At 40.7% G+C, this 21,649-nt stretch overlaps 1 protein-coding gene across 1 annotated transcript in view; it reads right to left on the bottom strand.

Moving 5' to 3' along the window:
• Positions 1–1,430: 1,430 nt before the first annotated feature.
• PDHB (pyruvate dehydrogenase E1 subunit beta) overlaps positions 1,431–21,649 on the bottom strand; it is an 80,769-nt gene continuing 60,550 nt past the window's right edge. Inside the window, exons 9-10 of the mRNA XM_069206550.1 lie at positions 4,346–4,487; positions 1,431–2,179 (exon numbers count right to left, since the gene is read on the bottom strand). Coding sequence (XP_069062651.1) covers positions 2,034–2,179; positions 4,346–4,487 — 288 coding nt within the window. The 3' untranslated portion in view covers positions 1,431–2,033. The remainder of the gene's footprint in view (positions 2,180–4,345; positions 4,488–21,649) is intronic.

The raw sequence follows: 21,649 nt of genomic DNA, 5'->3' as shown, positions 1-21,649 counted from the left end.
GTTACATGGCCACAATAGGTAACGAGCTGAGTGGGATCCCTGAAGACAGGAGAACATACTTGCCGCTAACATCTCATGGGGGCATAGAGGCCCTTTTAAAAATACTATTGTAATAGGGAATTTCCTGGCAACTAAAATCTGGTATTTTTCGTAGGATGAGTGTGTGTGTGTGTGTGTATGGTATGAGTAAGGTTTAAATGGTGAACTTAACAAAAAAAACACAGTGACTCGGAGACTTGATGAAAGCTTGATGACCTGGATGGGTAGTGTTGGCAACCAGCTGAAACATGCTGACCACATGGATGTAGAAGACATTGGTACTCAGATGTTCCCATTTTGTTTTTAACCTGTTTTAGGGTGACCAAGGAATAAATTATGTTGAATACAAAGGGACACCCAGAGGCATAATAATCTTTTCCTGGCCCCAGACATCATGATCCTTCACAACATCAAAGTGCTCACCCCAAACGTGGGGGCGGAGCCCACCAGGTATTGTTTACCATACAGGGCGATGACTCCATGATGAAACATGCCACATAGAAATATGTGGGTGTAAGCCTGTTAAAAAAAACCACAGGGGTATATCACTCATCTGTGGAATAAGGAGGACAATACAGGAGGCCACTTCCCTTTTGGTGCATTGCTGTATGATGATCACCTGTCGGTGGAAGGGTAGGAGATCTGGGTTTTGATATGAACACTCCTATGAGTGAGGTCGTAAACAGAAATGTGACCCCTTTTTCCTTAATTGCCTTAGAATGCACAAGGGAGCACAGAAAAATAGGAAAGGACATCCGAGACAGTCGAGTGTTATTTCGACAATGATGCCTTGAATATGCAGAGCCGGTGTCACAACATCTCCCTGTTCGGTACTGCAGGAAATTCTTCGAACCAGTCTGAATCCTGGAAGGAAGGGGGACCGCGCAGTGTCAGAATGGCGATCCATGTGCATTAATTTAGGAGAGAAAGAAGGTGGCTGCACTTTCAACTCCTGTACCCTTAACAGTGAGCCTTCTCTCAACTGCAGAGGAGAGAAGTCAAGTGAAATGGTTCTGCATTTCTACAGTCACTTGGGCCTCTCGTAACTGGCCCATTACAGTTGTTGCATAACTGCATGTGCTCCTCTCTCCGAGAATCTGACATTTACTTTTCCTCTCGAAAGGTTTATATCCTTGCTTGCTCCTGCCCTACTGGCGTTTCAAAGATGTGTGCTGGTCTAGCGTGTGAAAAATATGCCCCAGCTTCACTGGGATTTCCAAGAGAAACGATCGAGCTGAAATTTAGAAAGCCAGAACTATTTTGCGATACCCAGTGGCATGCTAAAGAGCATGTTACATCTTTGTGTGCCATTTCAAACCCGCTGTTCCACAATACGTCATGACTGACATGGCCTTCATGCCTACAAGCAAGTTATACCTGAGTGAGACAGCTTTAGTTGTATTTGACTTTTATTTAATATACTTTTATAGTGATTCTACAAAATAAAAGATTAGCATCAGAATGCAGTTTACACTAGAACGAGTTACAATAACGCAGAACAGGAAAACGTACAAATATGATAGCTTTAAAAAGGTGCTTAAAATGTTGTGGCAAATCAGGACGCATCCAACTGAACCATGCTCTTTTGAAAAGGTTTATTCCCACTTGGAAACACGGCCCATCCTGGCGACATTAGCTGCCACACTGACTACAAGAGGTTCTCTAAGACACAGTACGATAAAGATCTGAGGAGTCCACAAGTAGTAGAACGTTTCCAGCTGGCACAACATAAATAAATTATGATCTGTAACATGATCCATACTGTCTTGTGGAAGAGAAAATTGAAGAAACTGCACATAAATGTACACATAAGTACAGTCGACTAAACTGTTAGTATTGTTTTTTAAGTCACCAAGTACTGCCTGGATCCCATAAAACACAGTTCATTGATAAAAGCAGGGGGACTCTGCTTAGTACATTCCACATCTGTATTCTTTTTAAAAGCAAGTTGCCAATGGGCAAGTGAGACAGTACCCTATGTAATATTAGGCCAACTAAACATTTAATGTTTTCTTCACAGCAAATATAATATCTTTCACTTGTGGTATACAGTTGTCTTCCAGAATCTTGGCATATGGCATAGGAACATCCGCACCTGTAACACGCACAACAGGGGCATCCAAGTAGTTAAACGCTGGGCCTGGAAAGTATTGAAACAAGTAAGATGTGTTAAAATCACAAATCAAGTTAACAGGTAAGCTCCCACGAACAGGAAGCAGACTAGAATTAGAGGGACTAGGTAGAATAGGAAGTAGATAAATGCTCAAAGAACGATCGAAACAAGTATTGAGGGGACGGATCAAATTCCCAAGTTGCACAATTTAAGATCCATACTAGCATACCCCTTCCTTTTGTTTGAGAATTGTTTCCTGGCTAACTTTAATACAGATCCAATCTATTACCTTCCCACTTTGTGTAGCCTCAAACCCTCCTCAGGCACCGTGGTAATCTAAAATATGGAGGAGAAAACAACTGGGAAGGGTTACTAAAAGGGTAGAACAACCCAAAATATGGAATACCCCAACCACTGACCAAATGTTACTAAACATGTAGAAGTCTCAAAATCACAAGAACACTGCCTGTGACAATCAGAACATTTTAAATACAAGAAGCTCTGCATGGAAACCCAACTGTTTGAGTCACGTCAGCTGAAATTAGCAGGTCTACTGGAGCAAGAACCTTACCATACCCGAAGCTACAAGTACTTGCCTGCACTGTGCAGTTTAATATTAGGACTCTAGCAACTTCATCCAGGAAACGGTTCCAGAAACATAGGGCAAAATGCAATACACATAGATCACACAAATATAGCGAGGGTCAGAATACTATAGGTCTGCTGGTAAAACGTTATGTTCAACTTTCTCGCCAACTTTAAAATACAAGATGAATGAGCTAAAAACATTCTATCCCTGGGCGATATGCACTTCGAATACATTTTTCTGGTTACCGCAGCTATACACTAAAACAATATTTACACAATGTGTTCTTGTCAAACTATACAGTAAACCTAATATTGATCATCGAAAATTATTTTGGAAAAATCCTGTACAATGACTATGGGCTGAAATTAACTTTGGTGGTGCACAGAGGTACTGTACTGGAGCTGCAAACACTCACTGCAATAGGCGCCTTACTAGTGAATGTATATCAAGTGCTGTGTGATTGTGGACTGCTCTGGAACTCTCTCCCTTGGCTTGTGGTGGCAATCTCCAGGGATATCATGAAAAACAGGTTTCAGCTGAACACTTTACTCCATTAACTTCCAAGTCCTGCCATTGTTTACAGTGCTTCCAAACTCTAATTCTTAGGTTCAAGCATCCAGAGCTGAATTTCAGATCCAATGCTCAAATCCTCCAAACGCAGTGGTTCAACGAAATTGCTATGTACATTTGTCCTGAATATATCATGACCTGTGGAAATTATATAAATAACTTAACTGTTAAGCAACAGATGCACCCAAGCACCACTCATTATTTAAATAGACTGCCTATTGGGTGCATCAGATGCGAAAAATCAAATTGCATAACCAATTTTGACCAGTTAGGATACTGTACAAAGGAATCCTAATGAACCACTGTGCTTTGTTCTTTTTACTTACCCAGATTCCGTTTGCTGGGCATAATGGTTAGTCTCGTGATTTATACTTACTGCTGCAAAGCAGCAGGACTGCCCGAGGGTAGAACACAAACTGCCATAAATTAAAAGGTTGGGATTAAAAGCCTGTGATTTGTCCGACACCTCACCTATACCATTTAACCTAGGATTCATGTAAATTCACCTATCTGAAATAATAAACTTCCATAGTGATTATGAGTTAAGGCAAAAAAACAATAACCAATCTAGTCTAGCAGATGCTCTTAAGGAAGGCCTGGATACCATGTATATGGAGTAAGGTATTGTAAATACATGTAAGTATCTCTAAGTGGTAATACTAGACCTTTAGCTTAAGAGGATTTTCAAAATAGGGTATAGTGACTACTGTTCCAATTGCAAAACATAGAAAAGACCTTCCTTTGAAAGGAATGTGAAGCTATCACAGGAGGCCATTAAGGAACCTTACTTAGCACGTCTGAAGAACACTATATTCAGAAACAAACCATGTTTCTTGCTCCCACTCACCCTTAAATTCACCAGAAAAAGCACTCTATCTGCTTACAACAGCACAAATTTCCTCAAGCACCTGCTGTAACTGGTGTAGTAAAAGGAAGTACATCCACTACAACAGAGGATCATCCATAAAAGGAAGCACCTGGTACTGAAATATTGGCATAGGCTCAGCGACAGCGTTTACATTTTTTTGACTTACCTTCCATAATTTTAGCACAAATTTCAGATCCTACACCAAACTGTGGCCACCCCCCTTCCACCGTCACTAGATGATTGGTCTTCATCACACTGGCTTCTATGGTGTCGGTATCCATGGGTCTAATCGTTCGAAGGTTTATTACCTTGAAAATAAAATAATATGTGTTGAGAAACGTTGTTTAATGCACAAGATCTTGGTGGTTCTATTAAAAAGTTAATAAATACAACTGTAATTGCGTCTCCTAAGTTAGGAGTATCATTTTTACTTGTTCAGGACCGAATGTCTATAAGTGCTCTGTTCAGTTTTTCTCTGAACATTATGTTCCCTCTTGCGTTGCTTTAACAGGACTGAATACTCATATCAACAGTGCAGGTCTACCAACATTAGGTTCAGAAAAGGACTGAAACCAAGAAGCAATTATTTGCCAATGCCGCAGACAGGCATTGGCAAAAAAAACCATGCTCAGTAAAGTACACAACACAAACATTTGTTTTTTTCTTGACAAATGTACAGCTCTATTACATAAAGCACGAGGAGCATCTCCGTGCCATTCCGCAGTCAGTGTTCCAGGTCCTCCATTCTGCCAGAGAGCAGAGCAACTTGATTGCTACATCATGATTATAGCTTGACACAATTAACTGTCCCGTTTGAAGGTTTTGAAAAGAATCAGGAAATGTGGCGAACCAGAAAAATGGTCAAAACGAGACACACGGCCACTTATAATGGTTAGGAATTTTCAAATGGAATAAAGCGTACTAGACGGAGCAAGGTTCTCTGTAAAACCCTGTCTCAAATTGATTGACACTCACCACAGAATAATTATGTTAATTTAATAACATGCCGTTGTTGTTTTTTTATTTTTATTAAAACAATAAAAAGGTTTAAGCTCTTTGGGAACTAACAAGGAGTATGAACCTCAATATCACTGTGTACGGTTTCATATGGAACTGTGAATATGTTTTATGGCCAATTTGTTTTTTATTAACTGGAACACAGGTTTCTGCATCATAGCCTCTCCTCCTTCACTATTATATTTAAGCTGCTATTTAAGTTCTGTAAATGTTTAATGATCTTCTCGTTTATGTTTATCAGTTACTCACATTTGCAGCATTGAGGCCCTATCTTGTTTTAGTCTATATCAGTGCCCATTGCACGGCTTTTTATATCCTATATCCTCATGGGTAAGGAAGATGGACTAAGTGATATGCATGTATTACTTACCATTAATCTTCATTACACGGAGTCCCACTCTTCCCACTCTTGTCTACGAGTTGTGTGTATTGACATTTAAAACTGCTTGTTATTCAGTAAGATTTGCTTTCCGGAGAGGAACATTCTTACACCTCCTTTGAAGGAAATGTAGTACATTTCACAGTTTGGGACTTGGATGAAGAAAGTTAAGTAAGACTTGGTGTTCTAAAAATTACCAGTAAGCAATCACAGCTAAATATGTCCATTGAATTGTGGTGTGGAGCCTGGTACTGCCAATCATGCATGTTTTCATAGGAGATGGGTGTCACAAGCAATAACGATGTTAAGTTAAATCAAAATCTATGGTTATAGTACATCACTCATTTATGGCGAATCAACCCAATAACTGTAGTGAAACTAGCAAAAAGTATGTTTTTCTTGATCTTTTAAATTCTTTAACAAAAGTGCATGCTAATTTGTAGGGAATGAAGGACAGTACATTGATTTAACTCCTTTGAACATCCGAAGCCCATGGTAAAATCTGTAAATTCCTGGTATTGTCACATACCACACCAAGATGAAACAGACAACCTATTTCACAAAAAAATGTTTAGTAGCAACATGGTTTGGGTCTTGTCTTAGTCCTTTAATGGCAGATATAAAAGCTTGAACTCTAGGAAAACATATGAAAAGCATAAAAAACCTACACACCCCCCCAACAAATCAATTTGTGAGCAGCAGACCGCCCTAGCTCTAATAGGCAAGATGGAACATGCCTGTGCTCAAAATTTCCCTGCCTGATTATTTTCTTCTCCAGCCCTCAAACTGAATGTCGCCAAAAAAGACCACTTCAATTAGTGCTCCCCTGAATGTTGAGACAGCAGACGAGGGTGAAGCACGTTGGAGGTTTAGGTCTACATCTGCTTATAAACTGCTCCCTCTAACAGTATTTAAAGCACTTTCTAGGTCTTATCACTAGTTTTTGGAAAAGTCTGTGTCCATATGAAAACAGTACAAAAAATGTACCTGTGGTAATGTAGCTGTAGCCATGTGGGTAGAGATGGAACCATCTCTGTCTACCTGGCTACAGAATCTAGTGAGGTCACATGAGGATGGTCGGCAGGAGCGTTTATGGAGAGAGCTAGGAGTTGGATGGGGTCTCAGAAGGAATAAACACAATGCTTATTTAGACCTTGGCTCATGTCCATCTGTGTATCGATTGGATTTCCACAGTACCCCAATATTCTGCACACCAAAGAAGTCCCAGTTTAAAGGCTGAAATAATTTTTTACACACAAGAAACATTTGTAAACTTTATATTTCACCTGGTTAACATACACACTTCGTATAGTTAATGAGGCAATATATTGGTTTCAATTTGTGTTTAATTGTCCTGAACTTGCGATTTCTGAAACGCTGTTCACATTCTCAGACTTTTCTTGTTAGCTGCAAGCATTAGCCTGATAAATCCTCACGTGGGGTCCGAATTAAAGTTCTTGGCAGAAGCAGCACTTTGCTAGGACAACAAGCCTTGCTTAGAGGTGGTGATCTGTCCAGTAGATCTTCCACCGCCAGTTCAGGAACACAGATATGCCCACTTGAATGGTGTGGCACATTTTGAGGTAGTACTACATTACAAGTCCTAAGTTTAAATGTTTACAGGGGCAAAGGGCTCATCTCAATACGATCAGGTTAAATCCTAAATACAGCAATCAGCAACTGAAAGATGACGTGCTGCTGCGCAATAAAGGGCCTGCCACTGTGCGGCTATACCAGTGTCAGCATTTTAGTAACTCTTCATCAGTTTAAGCTAGAAACGTTTTTTTTGTTAAACCAGACATTTATTTAGAAAATGTTGGATTATGTGCCAAGTGTGGCTCATCTATAATTATGGGTAAATTGCAATGGCACATAATTGCATAATTCGAGTGTCCCTGGATATACCACCTTTGGATGTTACAACCACAAAAAACACAAAATTTGTGATGATCTCCCCCTGCCTCCTGTGACAGCCAGTCAGGGCATCACACAGTTAAAATATCAAAACAACTCAATAGTGGGAGGGGTGAGTAAAAAAACAAAGCAAATCAGAACTTCGTGTAGGTCACCGACACAGGGGCATTCACATTACAGGTAACATTCATGTACAAGTGAAGACAGAGCAACATGAATACTGCTGTCAAAGAACAGGCAATACACACTGTCATTCATACACAGACTGTTGAACAAACGTGCATGCCACGCAAAGTTAAAAACCTGCCGACACCAGGCACACATGCACGCACTGACAAATTGGTGGCTAAAAGAGACAGACATTTGGTGTTTATGATATTGCCAAGTGAGTGTCGTTTAGCAACTTGTAATGTATCTCATATCCTGAAACTGTGTTGAAGGTAGTGTTGATGTAACAGTTATGGACAACAAGAGCTTTTTGTTGCCTTCATTTTGCACAAAGTGTGTGCGAGTCCAACCGAAGTAGGATCACACAATAAATTCTACTAGAGGCTTCTCAGTCAAAAAGACAGTCAGTCAAAAATTATGTTTATTTAAACCTAAATAGCCCTGAAATAACTACATAAAGAAATACTCAATAAAAGTACAGTTATACATGTAAAAGTGACAGTGATATAAAATTCTTCACACAATTAAAATACAGCAGTGACAACACCTTATGATTAAAATAAAAACTAGATAATTGCAGTTTGCATTTAATCTACATGTACACTTTCGATTTGCCTCTACCACAGCAGTTTTCACCGCGCACCCCACATAACAAGGGTTTAATTCAACTCTAAACTTTAGCACCTTTTGTCTAAGGGCAGGGTTTGGCAATGGATCAATAAATAGGAACCCCTCCCCATTTTGCCATGAGTGCCACAGGAACTAGGTAGATATTTTCCCACTTAAGTACCTCATATCATGCTCTCTAGCAAAACATTGTGTTAGCATGCAGAGTTCCACATTAATAATGTCTAGTTGTAGGTTTTGGATCCTGTATTTATTGTTAATGTCCTACATATATGTTCTACACTAGTTCTAATCTCCATTTAGCTTCGTTTGTATGATCTAAGTTTGTGGCTTCCTCCACTTTACAAACATAGCAATCTTATTACCTCCACGCATGCCAACTAACTCCAGGACGTTGCACCTGCTTCCAATCTTAATGCCTAGATCACTGCAAACCTTGACTATACGTTTCTAATGCATTATGTTTTCACAGCAATTTCGACAAGTGTATTATTGTGACTGAAACAGCAATGTGCAAAATATTAAATTCTCTTCGGCGAGAGGAGTTCGTAACTCTGATGAGAAACATCCCCTCTTTTGGGAAATGGAAAATAAATACTAAACTTTCGTCTTTCATGCTGTAACGTGCAACCCCTTTTAGAGCCAGTGCAGTAGGGTACGTCATTAAATGTATGCACTATTGTCCAAGGAAAGCCCATACTATGGTGCAACATCAAATATTGTTGCATTGCATCCTCACTGAATACATTCACCAAACCTGCATTTTAAAAAGAAATTCAACCCAGACACTCTAAGGTGCCATTAAAGACATTCTTGCAACTTATGTGCTGAGATTTTATTTATCCAGATAGACCTTACTTGTTGGCCAGCAGGGAAAATTACAGATTTTATCAGAAAGGAGGATACTTGTTTAAAAATATCGCAAAATTATAATGGCTGAATTAAAATAATAGCTGTAGCGGGTAGTAAGGGTGAGAGTTGGCCGCACTCAAAGGGATTTGTACATAAATGTTATATGATCTGATAAGCAGGAAGTGGTGCACGTGATCATGTGCCCTACTACCCTTAGGCAACAGTAATGTGCAATATAGACACACACATAGTATTATGCAAACAGAGATCACAGCACACAGTATGCAATGTAAGACAAACTAGAGTCAAATCATCATAGTCATTGTAAGGTAGAAATGAATGAGAAAAACGAGCACATCGGTGTTCAAATCTTGTCTCCAAAGAAGAGTTCATTTATTCTGAACGAAGTGGAATTCCATAGAACAAGGAACCATTTTTTCCAAAGCAAAAAAACAGCCAACACGTGTTTCGTCACACCAGTGACTTTTTCAAGGCCAAGATTGACGGGAAGGTTCCAAACACGTAAAGTAGGATACGTCTCAGCGATAATAAACAGTCAAAGCAAATCTAAGTAATCTCTTGAATATAGTCGTCAATATGTAACATAGATAGTCCACAGGGCGTGCGAAGCTGTCCATCAAACAGAACCCCGGTAGGTCCAACCGTATGTCTCGAAAGTAAATATGATGCAGTCTGGCCGTGTATCGGCGTGTTCTCAAAATAACCCCGATGACCAGTAGATGGCAACTAAACACTGCAGGTGTTATGAAATAAAAACAATGAAATCATATACAATGAGCAGCAGTCCTAGGGATAACGCAAACTCAGTGAACAAGAAGATGCAAAGACGCAACTGAACAAGTACTAACTAATCTTCAATAACATAATAAACCGATTGGGGAAGAAAGCAGAAAAGGAATTGTGAAAATGTGAGTTATTAATTGGGGTTAACGGTAGTCAAGGCAAGCTTTAAAGCCGAGTGGTACTGCTAAATACAAGTTCTGAATCCCACCACTGTGAGAAAGTGGTTTATTATTTGGAGTGGCTGGGTGTCCACCACTAGTAATAACATCACTATCTTGGTCAAACATTTGCATAATTTAAACCAGCACTTAACCACTAGAAGATGTGGCACAGATGAAAAAATATTAACTTTGTACACAACAAAAAAAAGGGTAAAGTGTTTACAAGTATCAACAGAGTTAAATAAGCATAGGGAAAGCTAATAGGTCTCGCCTACGAGAGAGCTATTGTCTTTGTCAATGTTTTTAGCCACATTGTACAGCAGTATGGCTTCTGTACAAAATATAATATATATATTTGTTTAACTAGTGGGCAGGTGGCAAGCAAATAAGAGTGACACTGATGCACTGGAAACAGAAGCAGCATGGATGACAGAGGTCACTTGGTTTTTACAAACAGATAATTGACTCAACTAAATTATAAATGGACAGAACAAACGTGTATTTCAATGCTTTCGATCTTCAGTGCTGCAAAAACCTTATGGTTTACTTAAATTCATTAGCGTCTTTATTCAGTGCGACTGATTCCTAATGGAAATTGTACATTATGGCAATTATACTGCTGTAGGGTTATAATATTATGTGATATATAATGGGTCATCTTTATTCAATTTTGTTTTATATAATGATTTTTCTGTTGACTAATAAGCACATTAAGCAAAACGTGATTTAGTTAATTAGTTAGTGAAGTCATTATGTCCGCTGAGTTATAATGCACTTCTTTATAATGAAAACATCTGAAAACGAAAACCTAGAGGCTCTAGTCCATGTTTTTGAGAAACACTATGCATTTAAAAATATGAGACTAGTGAACATGAGACTAGTGTTAATTCATCTACCTCATAACATTTTGTACATTCTTTTAAGTTGTGTTATCCAAGATATCTTGGTAATGTACCCTGAAAACCTCTTGTTGTGCTCTTCCCTTGCTGATGCTGAACCATGAAATTCTATATATTTTTTCAAACAAATTACAGCATTGTAATGTATGCTCTCCTGTATATATGATAAAGTGGAAGCTGAAATGCCATTGCCCTCCCTAAGGAAGGAAAATGACCAATTAAAAATGTAAATCTGTCGCACATTAAAAACACGTCTTCGGTCAGTCAATGTTTCTGAAAAAATGGAGGGCTTTGGCTTGTTCTTGAGAGCAGAACAACCACAATTTAAATACTTCCTCTTGGTAAAAGGAAGAAAAAGCTCACAAAAACGTTCTAATGGCGTTTACCACAAGTTTATATGACTAGCATAAAAACAATGGCATCAGCTACTGGCTTTTGCTTCCAGGTTTCAGATACTTTAAAAGCAAGCACCTGCCTGTACCGTCTCCCTCCAGCACCCTGCCTATAAACAGTGTTAGTTTAAAAGGAAGATTAAGGAAAGGCACCTATTACACAGATGTTTTTTTATTATTTGCATTCACGTTAGTTTCGTACAAAAAATAACAACATTGACAAACAACGCCCTTAACGGCCAGTGCTGAATGAAATATAAGACCTATAAATTAATATATTCACTTCCCCCCACATATCTATCATGTTCAGAGGCAACAGAGGGCACGAGATTAACAGCTAATATAACTCTTTCCTTGGCTGCCTCCAGCAAAGGATCACGGAGCCAGCTGAAAAAGATGTTAGCTGGAAGAGTGCGTAAGCACAAAGGAAAAAGAAGTGCCTAAAGAAAGTGAGCAGTGGACAGGCACAAGTTAAGGGGTCAATGCTCCAGGGCAGAGAAAAAAAAACCCACAAAGACGAAGGAACTCTATAGCAGGTGACCAATAGGAAGCGAGAAAATGAGTGACAATCTAGCCACACAATGGTAACTAATGGGTAGGCTCAAAGCCCACAACATAGAAAACTACATTTCTAAACAGCGACATCACATGCGCTCTCTGAGGCACAACCTAAGAAAAGAAGTTGAAAACATAACGCTATAAAAATCCCACACCAATCTTTTGAGAGGAAAAAAAATGAATAGGCAAAAAGACACCAAACTGAAAACATCCCATAAAGAGTTATAAGGCCGGGGACGTGAGTGGGGAGTGTACTATGGTAACCCTAGTGTCCTCCTATACCCAAAACAAAACTCCAACTTGAAGCAGGCACAGTATCCACAAGAAGCCCAGAGAGAGAGGTGTGGTAAGACAAAAGCTAGATCGTTCAGCAATCAGACAGGTGATAGACAATAATTGTTCTAGCGGCCTGTCTGTTCCCTATGCAGGGTGCAAAACGTTTAGAGGAGCTTCAGGCAATTCTGTCCTGCAGTAATGAGTCATCTCTACTCATCTTTCAAGTCACTGTATTGTGTGCTTCTGGGAGGAATTTCACACTCCTTCCCAGGCTAGTAGTCTGCAAAGGCTAATGCTAATTAGGCTTCTGACAGTTTAGACAGGTAAAGGGTAACTTTCTAAACGTTAATTTTCCTTAGTTATTAAAATCATATTTCTCGGTTGAACTGGATTTTTAATAGCCATTTAAGATAGTGATTTTATTATTTTTAGCTGGTCCCATTCTCAAGATACAGAATCAGTATGTTAATCTGTACTCTGTTTTTCAAACCGGACAGCTAGGCCTTTCACAGTGAAAACCGGTTTTAGGGCAGGTTACACTACAGTGACATGGTAACATAAATTTTTAGACATGTCCCTCTTTTAAATACCATGCACCCGTCTTTGTGGGCTACAATGCTTATGAAGGGGAGACCGTATTTAAAAGAGAGGTTTTACCTGCAGTGGATTGCACAGTAAGTGCTGTGGTCCACAAGTAACATTTTAACTTTTAATGTCATTAGAAAGTTAAATAAGCCAATCAGGGATTAGCCTATATGTTGGGGAGGGGGAGGAGGAGGGGCCACAGAACATAAACTGGTCACTGGACAGTAGTGCCCCATTGTGCAGAGTGTAAAACCCAGGAATAAAACTCATCAAAAACAATTGACTGACTGCACAAAAGGGGGAATTTCTCACAGGAATGAAGCAGAAATTAATTCTTGCATGAACTGTGTGAAAGGGACTATACATGACTACTGCCATGGATTACGGACTGGGCCCCACTATCAGAAGGAATATGTTAATCGGGAAAATATAAACAGTAACTTTGCTACAAATGGAACAAACATTGCCAAAGACAATCTATTTTGCTTTGCTAATACTACGCTGCCACTACCATTGCTTTGTTAATGCCGGATGCATTCACAATGAGGCAACGAGCCTTATTAAAACTGCTTTCAAGATAGCAGCCTCACTGTTTTTTTTGTTTTGTTTTTTAAGTTAGACAAACAAAACCACCCTTGCAACACTCCATATCTCGCAGGATCTTTACTGTCATACCCTGTATGGGCCCTTCCCACCCCCAAAACTCCCCCTCATACACAAAGTATTCATAAACCACAATCGTTAACACAAGCAGGATGTTACACTAGTTTTGACGGGCCATCGAGAAGGCCCTGGAATGTGCTTCACTGGCTCCATAAATTCCCCTACTTTCACAGACATGGGGTTCTGCAGCCCTGCACCAGTCCATGTCCAATTTCCATTCCTCAACACTCAGCGGTTCGGCCACACCCCATCACCGAAGAACATTCTTGCCACAGCAAATCCTAAGGTGGATAGCAATCCCTCCACAACAGCCATGTTTAAAGTGTAGACAACAATGTTTGCAGCAGACAGTTTGCAACCTTTTCTATACTTCCAAGTATAGAAAATGTTTACTATAGTTTTAAGATGGTGAGTCACCGTTACTGACTCAGCCAATGCTGGCACATTTTACAAGTATCCAGCATTGGCAAAACCAACCGATGTGTGCTCAGTGACATGGGAGGGGGCAGCAGAGATCGAGAGACTAGGGAAGAAAAGGTAACCACGAGTCTCTGGACAGTGCTGCAATACACTCTCCAGGGCATTACCAAGTCTGCCTTCTGGCACAACATATATAGAGGTTTACAAGGCAGGGAATGGGAAGAATAAGGCAGTGTGCGCTAGGTGTGAAGATTGGACAAAGAATGAGCATGAAGTCAAGCATTAAAGAAGAGGAAGGAACAGGATTGGCACTCCCATGGAGTGCTAAAAAGAAATTAAATATGTTACAAACACACCCCATATTTTTAAAAAGAAAAGTAGTCCCATGGTTTCAGCCATGTAATGATATGCTATCCAATGAAAAGCAAGTGTAAACGAGCGAAGCACCAGGGTTATAAAACACTAAGTAGGGACAAATGCTATCCAATAAAGAGCTAGGAACCGGCATACACAAGAAAAACACCAAGCACTGGCATAGCCAATAGGTCTCACATATTCAAGAATCACTGGCTTTGCCAACTTCTCTTAGCTGTGTAACTTTGTTATTGAACAAAGACAACATCCTTCTTTAAAAAAATTACTTAGCGTGAATGTAGCAGTGTGGTGTTTTGGATTGTTATTGGTAATGATGAAATTATTCTAAGTGGTATTGTTTGTAGCTCGCAGCATGGCTGTAAAAAAAAGCGCTTCATAGACTTTACCCAGCATTTGTTTTGGTTTCAAAGGAAACATACAACAACATATGTTGCTATCTGTCAAACTGTCCCAAGGACATTGGCTCAGAGGAGGAAGCAGGGAGATGTGCTTACAGGCAGAGCAGCAGACTTTTGAATTGGGGAAGTAGGTTTGAGTCTGAGTCGGCTGAACATCCTGTGATTCTGGGCAAATCACTTATCTCCCCCTGCATAAAACATGACTGTAATTTTGTGATAAAACAAACCAAACAGCTCTTAAAATAATTTAAATCCATCCAAACAGTGTGCACAGGAGAACAGAACAAGAAACATGTTGTGTGAGCGTAAGATGTTTTACGCTCGTTAGAGGCTTCCAATGCCATGTCACAGGTGACGTAGACCAACCACTTTGATAGATTGACACTTTACCTTGGGTTAGGTGGAGCAATTAACATGCTGGAATGGATGGGGATATTTGATGCATATGCTTTTACAATATGGTGTTCACCTTTACCACATTGTGCCTGCACTGCAAACGTATATACATATCAAAGTAAATGGTGTTGCACCACAAGTTAAACAGTCACACCTAAAGATGAAGGAGGCACTCTATTTAGTGAAGGTTGGCTTCTCACCAGGAGCACAACTGTAAAGGTAAATGCCGAACAACAAACTTCAATGAAAGAGGCACTGTATGGTTGAGAAGTTTTGACATATGATTAACGGGACTAAAGTTTAACACATGTAATGGCTTGGAGACTTAACCAGTGATGTTCATAGTGTACGCCAGATAACGGAGACATCTTTCTCTTCCTCCTCTTGCTCTCTCTGCAGTCATATCACATTGTTTAGCCCTTTGAGTAATCCAATAGCAAAACGTGCAAATGCTCACAGATGAGGAAAGCTCCAATTGTTAATGTGCATGCTGTATATGTTCTAATGTGACTCCCAGCTACCCTTCTGTTACCTTTGCTGCATCAGTGTGTTAAAAGGAATAATAGTAAGGCCTGCACGTGCTTTGAGACAATTCAGGAAGAATGGAAAGGCCTGCACGTACTTTTGGACAATTCAGTAAAGTTAATCTGCCGTGTTGTGACCCCAAGCATTATTGTTCTGGCCTTTGCCTTAAAGACTAGGACCCATATTTATGGAAGGTTAGCGTCGCCTTAGCGCAATTTATTTTGAACCTAAAGCAGCGCTAACTTACCTCCATATTTATATTTTGACACTAGACCCATCTTGCATCAAAATTTTGGAGTTAGCACCATTTTTAGGAAGCGCCAACCCACCTTGCCTTAATGAGATGCAAGGTAGGTGTTGCCTTCCTAAAAATGACACTGGCCCCCCAAGCGCCATATTCAACACCTGACACCGAAACGACGCGCAAGTGGGAGGCGGACCTAAATAATGGCACTAAGCCCACTCAGAGCCACTGTTCAGACTAGGCGTTAATGTGCAGGTAGGGCCATTTCCATGGGGAAATACCATGGAATGGGCACAAAGATGCCCACCCCAAACCCCTGCATCACCACCACCCACAACACAGGGACACTACAGAAGAAGGGACCCATTAGCGCCATTTCCCCTAACGCCATCCCTCACCGGCTAGCGTCTTTATGAGACGCTAGCCATTCCTTAGCGACATTGTACCTCATTTCTTTAATATGGCGCACGTATGGCGTTAGCTTGCATTAAGAAAAAAATGAGACAACTGTGTTGATGCGGTTGTTGCGCTATTTTTCTTAACTATGGGCCTAGGTTGCAACAGAGCCCAGTTAAGTTTGCATTGTGTGAGTAAATAAACAGCCACAAACTTTCAAAATTGACCACCCATGCCTGAATAGGAGTACTTTGTTTCAAGTAAAACGGTGAAGCAAATCAAGAAAATTCTACGTTTACGGCAGAAGCCACATGGAAGCCATTGAAAATGCATATAATTGAAAACAATCCGTACAAAACTATGTCTAATTAAATGTGCAGCAACATAAGATCACAATTTAAATATTAAAATGACAGATTCCAATGGCAAGATAAACTGATAAGCGATGTGTGTTTGTTGACCCATATGGCAATATTAAAACATGAATAATCAAAGTCATAATTATGATACATTTAAAAGGCAGTGTAGACATTCGAATTGGTGAAATGCTGTGCTGTTCAGCTGCAAGTATGATCACCAGTCTGCTAATTAAAAGTGAACAACGATAGAGAGGCTATGTTAAACGGATGCAGACACGCAATGTCACAAAAAAAGAAACTTTGGCAACGAAAATGTTAATCCACCCAGTAAAGAGCTTCCCCCAAGTTCTGCTAGAACAATATGCCATGGTAACAATCCCCCAAACCTAGTAATCAATCAGCCATTGAACTGTAGCATCAACGGCATAATCTGAACAAGCATATAAAAACATTCAGAACAGTTTGCTGTCTGGTCATTAACACAACTAAAACCTCCTTAAACTTTAGTTATGGGGTAAGACAAGTTGCAAGATTTTATTGTGGGTTGATAGTATTCATTAAATCATTAATACATGATAAAATGTTTAATCAGGGAAATGGCAAATAAGCAAAGGCTGTTTCATTTAATGCACTGTAGGCCCGCACCCACCTTATTTTTTGTAATCACGCTTCTGTCGAGGCACCGGAAGTGCCCGCAGCCTTTAATTGCGTTTACGAGGGTAGATATGGCGGGGCCCCAAGAAGCCGCATGGCTGCCACTTTTGAGCTTCTCTTGCGTGTGCCACTATTCAATTCAGTACAGCGTGCAATAATGTTGCATTTCTTTAATAATTCGGTCTCAGTGACCATATACATATACCTATCTACATTTATGCTGCATGCATGTTAACACTCCCGTAGGTGGGGTGCTTCTTCTGCGATGTGTTAACAACCAAACTGTGTGCCCAAGTGTGGGTCTCTTCCTTTCACCTACAAGTTAACCGAGGTCCTCTTTCTATATGCCCTCGTCAGCCTGTATCAGAAGTGGTATTTTGGACACACTGAAGATCAGTGCCTTCATTTAACTTTCAAACATCCACAACTAGATACAATTATTGTGCTTTTGTTTGTTGTATACACGGTGGCCTAGCCTGAGCCGGGCCGGCAAGTGTATCATTTAGGGCAGTGGCTCCCAACCTTTTGACTTCTGTGGACCCCACTTTATCATTATGGAATCCGGGGACCCCCACTGAATCATTATTGGAATCTGGGGACCTAATCAATAAATAATATTTAATTTTCTATGCAGTTGCGGACCCCCTGAGGAGGCTTCGAGGACCCCCAGGGGTCCCTGGACCACATGTTGGGAACCACTGATTTAGGGCCTTCGAGGCCCTAGAAATGCACTGACCTATTCTGCATTAAGTTGTCTGACTCATTAATTGCAAACAAGACTAGAAGTAGCGCTTACCCGACCACTAGTCACATTAAGCATGTTTTTATTTTAGGGACGGGAATATTAAGTGATGTTCCCAGAATTACAGCATGGTGAGCCGACTCTGAAGCTCTAACCTGGTTCCCCAGCTCTAAAGTAGGCAGCTCTGACCATAATGCCACATACTCTCCCCTGTATGTTTAGCGCAGATGTTTCATGCTCAATAAGGAAACGGATAAGACGGCTGGGACCTATTGCTAGGGAGGAGTGCATCATCAATATAGATCTTTCTTGCTCAACTCAATACTTTTCGGTCCAAATTAATATTGTGGCTCTAGGAACGAAAAACACAGAGGATACTTATGAATGTAATCCATGGTTCCATTTAGCGCATCGCTTAATGCGTACGGGGGCATTTCAGAGCTTTGCAACACAAGTACAGTTATCACGCGAGCGTCACACATTAAATATAAAACATTTATTCAGCTGTTTACCATAGATTGTCAGCGCTGTATCTCGCATCATGAAATACTCAGCAGAGGCCGGGTTTCCCATCTGGGTCCTTTACTACGATGGTGACTGCTCTCGCAGCTGCATTGGGCCACACCGCTTGCTCATTTCGGAGCTGTAAACTTGTTTGCAGAGACCGCCTGACTTTTCACCACTAGTGTGCAAAATTACAAAGAAACTGCAAGGAAGCTGGGAGCAAAAGCACCAATGTTTCTCAGGAACGGGGGCGGGATTAGATCCCATGCCCAGCTGGAGCAGATGTTCCAGAACGCTAGCGGCGGTGAATGCTTAACCCATGCAATGCTTTAGATTGTAGGACCAATAGAACCCACGAACCCTGCTCACATGGGCAGAAGAGAGGTTAGAAAACCAAAAACACACAGCAGGGTGGCAAGACCTGCACTCGCATGGACGGTTCAAAGATAAAGAAAACAAGCATTTGCAATGCAATGGGTCTCGCGTTTTCTCGTGTTAGAGCTAATAGCGTTGTAAACTCCTAACCGGACTTTTCTTGCGACCTAAACCACGTACCCAACAGGAAAAAGTGCAATTAACTGTGTAACAGGGTCGATGTTATGCAAAGCGCTCGACTTCTGCCAAGCGAGATCGCGTTGCAAAAATAGAGAAAAAGTAGTCTACAAACCGAATGGAAAACCGCAAACCTCGCATGTTTTCTGTACTTGGTCGATGCGCTCGAGGAGGGCTAACCACCAGAAAAGGCATGAGGTATGCGTGCCTTCCACTAATGAAATTAAGTACATTCTAACAGGCAAGCCCACGAACCAATGAAAGACACTGACGTCACGTGGACGGGGCTCCGAGCCCTTTTTAATCCCTAAAGCGTCTCGCTAGCAAAACACATGCGCAAGCGCATGTGACGCAGGCTTGACCCTAAAAAGTAGCCCCTGGAAGAAAAGAAGTGGATGAACACAAGTACTTAAGCTCTGCTGCGCTGAAGACTGAAGCAGACGAAACAAGCATTTGCAATACAATGGGACTCGCGTTTGCTCAAGTTGGAGCTATTGGCGTTGTAAATTCCAAACTGGACTTTTTTGCCACAGAAATGGAAAATGGAAAATAAAAAATAAAACAGTTGATAAAAGCAAGCCAATTCAAAGTGCCAGGGCCGCCATGAGCATGAGCGCAAAGGAGACACACAAAGGGAAAAAGAAGTTCGCTCGAAGTCAAATATAAAGGCAAACATGCAATTATTCATGTAACAGGGTCAGTGGCCAACACGGTAACAAAACTGCCCCAAGGAGGGACAAATGTAAAGCATTTATCAATGTCAACACAGGATTTTTGAAAGGCAAGCCCATGAACGAGTGATAGCAATGGGCGTGCGGTGAGCTTTGTTAAAAGCCCACTGATAGATTACAACAGGCCAGCGTAATTGCGTGTGCAACCTAAAAACTGTTTTTCAACAGTATTTACCTCCAGAATCAGTGACATCGGAGAGAAGTCCAAGGATAGGAAACAATTGCATCACTTTTGCCCACTTCCAAACAGCTGACCAGTCTCTATCTTCACAGCATAGTCGGATACTTTTTTGAGGTAGTTTGGTGTCCTCAATATTAGAGGCTTAGGCTTCTTGCATCAAATACAAGTGGCCCAAATACAAGAACAGAGGATGTACTGCCTGGTAGATAAAGGAGGCGACCCCTAAAGAAGAGGAGAAGAGCAAGATCCAGTGGACTGGTGATTCCATGACATTGAACTTGCAGAAGTGAGCCCTGAGAACCTTGCAGCACAGAACTAAGCAAAGAAAAACAAGCATTGCTAAAGCTTAAAAATCTGGCATTAGCAAGCTGACTTTGGATACCACTGTGAAATACAACTTGTAACCTTCAGAAGTAAACACCTGAATTTTATTTTCTATTGCTCCATTTAACTAAGATTGCTTGCAATCTTCCGAGGTCAATGCAAACCATAGGACCAATTCTCCAGTTATATATATATTTCACCTATATGAAATGCACACATGCAAGTTAAAAAAAAAAAAAAAAAGTACAACGGAGACCAATTTGTGTAGGAATTTTCGTTCACAAGGGAATATGAACACAGAAATACTCCTCATGGATCTTTCTAAACACTGTCAAAGAGAGAAAGTAAGAACAGCCAAAGCACCACCAGAACAATGAAAGCAGGCACCACACTGGACTTGTCTGCCAGTAGTTTATAAACAACTAATGAAGGGTAGCACTCTAATCAGAGTACTATTTGAAAAATGTATTTATATTTGTAGGATGCTTTGCTCCAGTTTATAGAGCATCAAAATACTCCATGCTCAAAAAAACAGTTTAACGTACAGTAAACGTGACCATCTTGAAAAGCTGAAAACAGACCCTCTGGTGTAGCACTGTTAAGCTGAGGCTTGCAAATTTTCAAAGGCATGAGATCCAGAGTGGTGCAACAACTGCCAATAACTGGCAGGAAGAAGCTTGTGATGCAAAGAAACGCACAATAAACTACCAAAGCATAAATGAATATACTGGAGGGAACCAGCCCTTCATAGAGGACCCAGTGGAGATTCTTTAGCATTCAGAAGAGCTAATCAAACCTTAACAGGCATTGGCAAGTCAATAAGTCTCACCTGTGTGCAAGCTATTGGCTTTGCCAATGTGTTTTAGCCATGCTGTACAGGAGGGTGGCAGCTGTTCAGCATGGCTAAAGGTTAGAGAAGTAGCATACGGTGGAGTGGCGTACACTAGAGTATAGGCATAGTGTAGAGTGTTGTACAGTAGAGTGGTAAAGAGTAGATAGTCACTCCTTTAAAGACCTATCAGACTACTCAATGATCATTTCCACACCTCAGCTATGTATGCTCTTGAAAAACCTTTATCATATCAAAATCTCCAACACATTGTCTCCTTACCACCCCATGATCAAACCATCATCTTTCAATCATGCCCGATACACATCTTCCCCCTCATGTACCTGTAAATACTATCACAATCATAAGGAGCAGACACCAGACTGCATACCCACTTAAGACCACAGCAATATTGCCCACCAACTGGATTTCACCCGCTTCAATAACCTTCTCATTCACCCACCACCAGAACGCGCCCACTCCAAACCTTAAAAATCTGCTCCAAAGGCTGAGAAACGCTCAAAGGGTCATTTTGAGTTTGGCAG

Source organism: Pleurodeles waltl, chromosome 9, assembly GCF_031143425.1.
Source record: "Pleurodeles waltl isolate 20211129_DDA chromosome 9, aPleWal1.hap1.20221129, whole genome shotgun sequence".
Classification (NCBI taxonomy): domain Eukaryota; kingdom Metazoa; phylum Chordata; class Amphibia; order Caudata; family Salamandridae; genus Pleurodeles; species Pleurodeles waltl.
The sequence above is the reverse complement of the archived record's forward strand: the minus strand, read 5'-3'. Positions and strand labels throughout refer to the sequence as shown.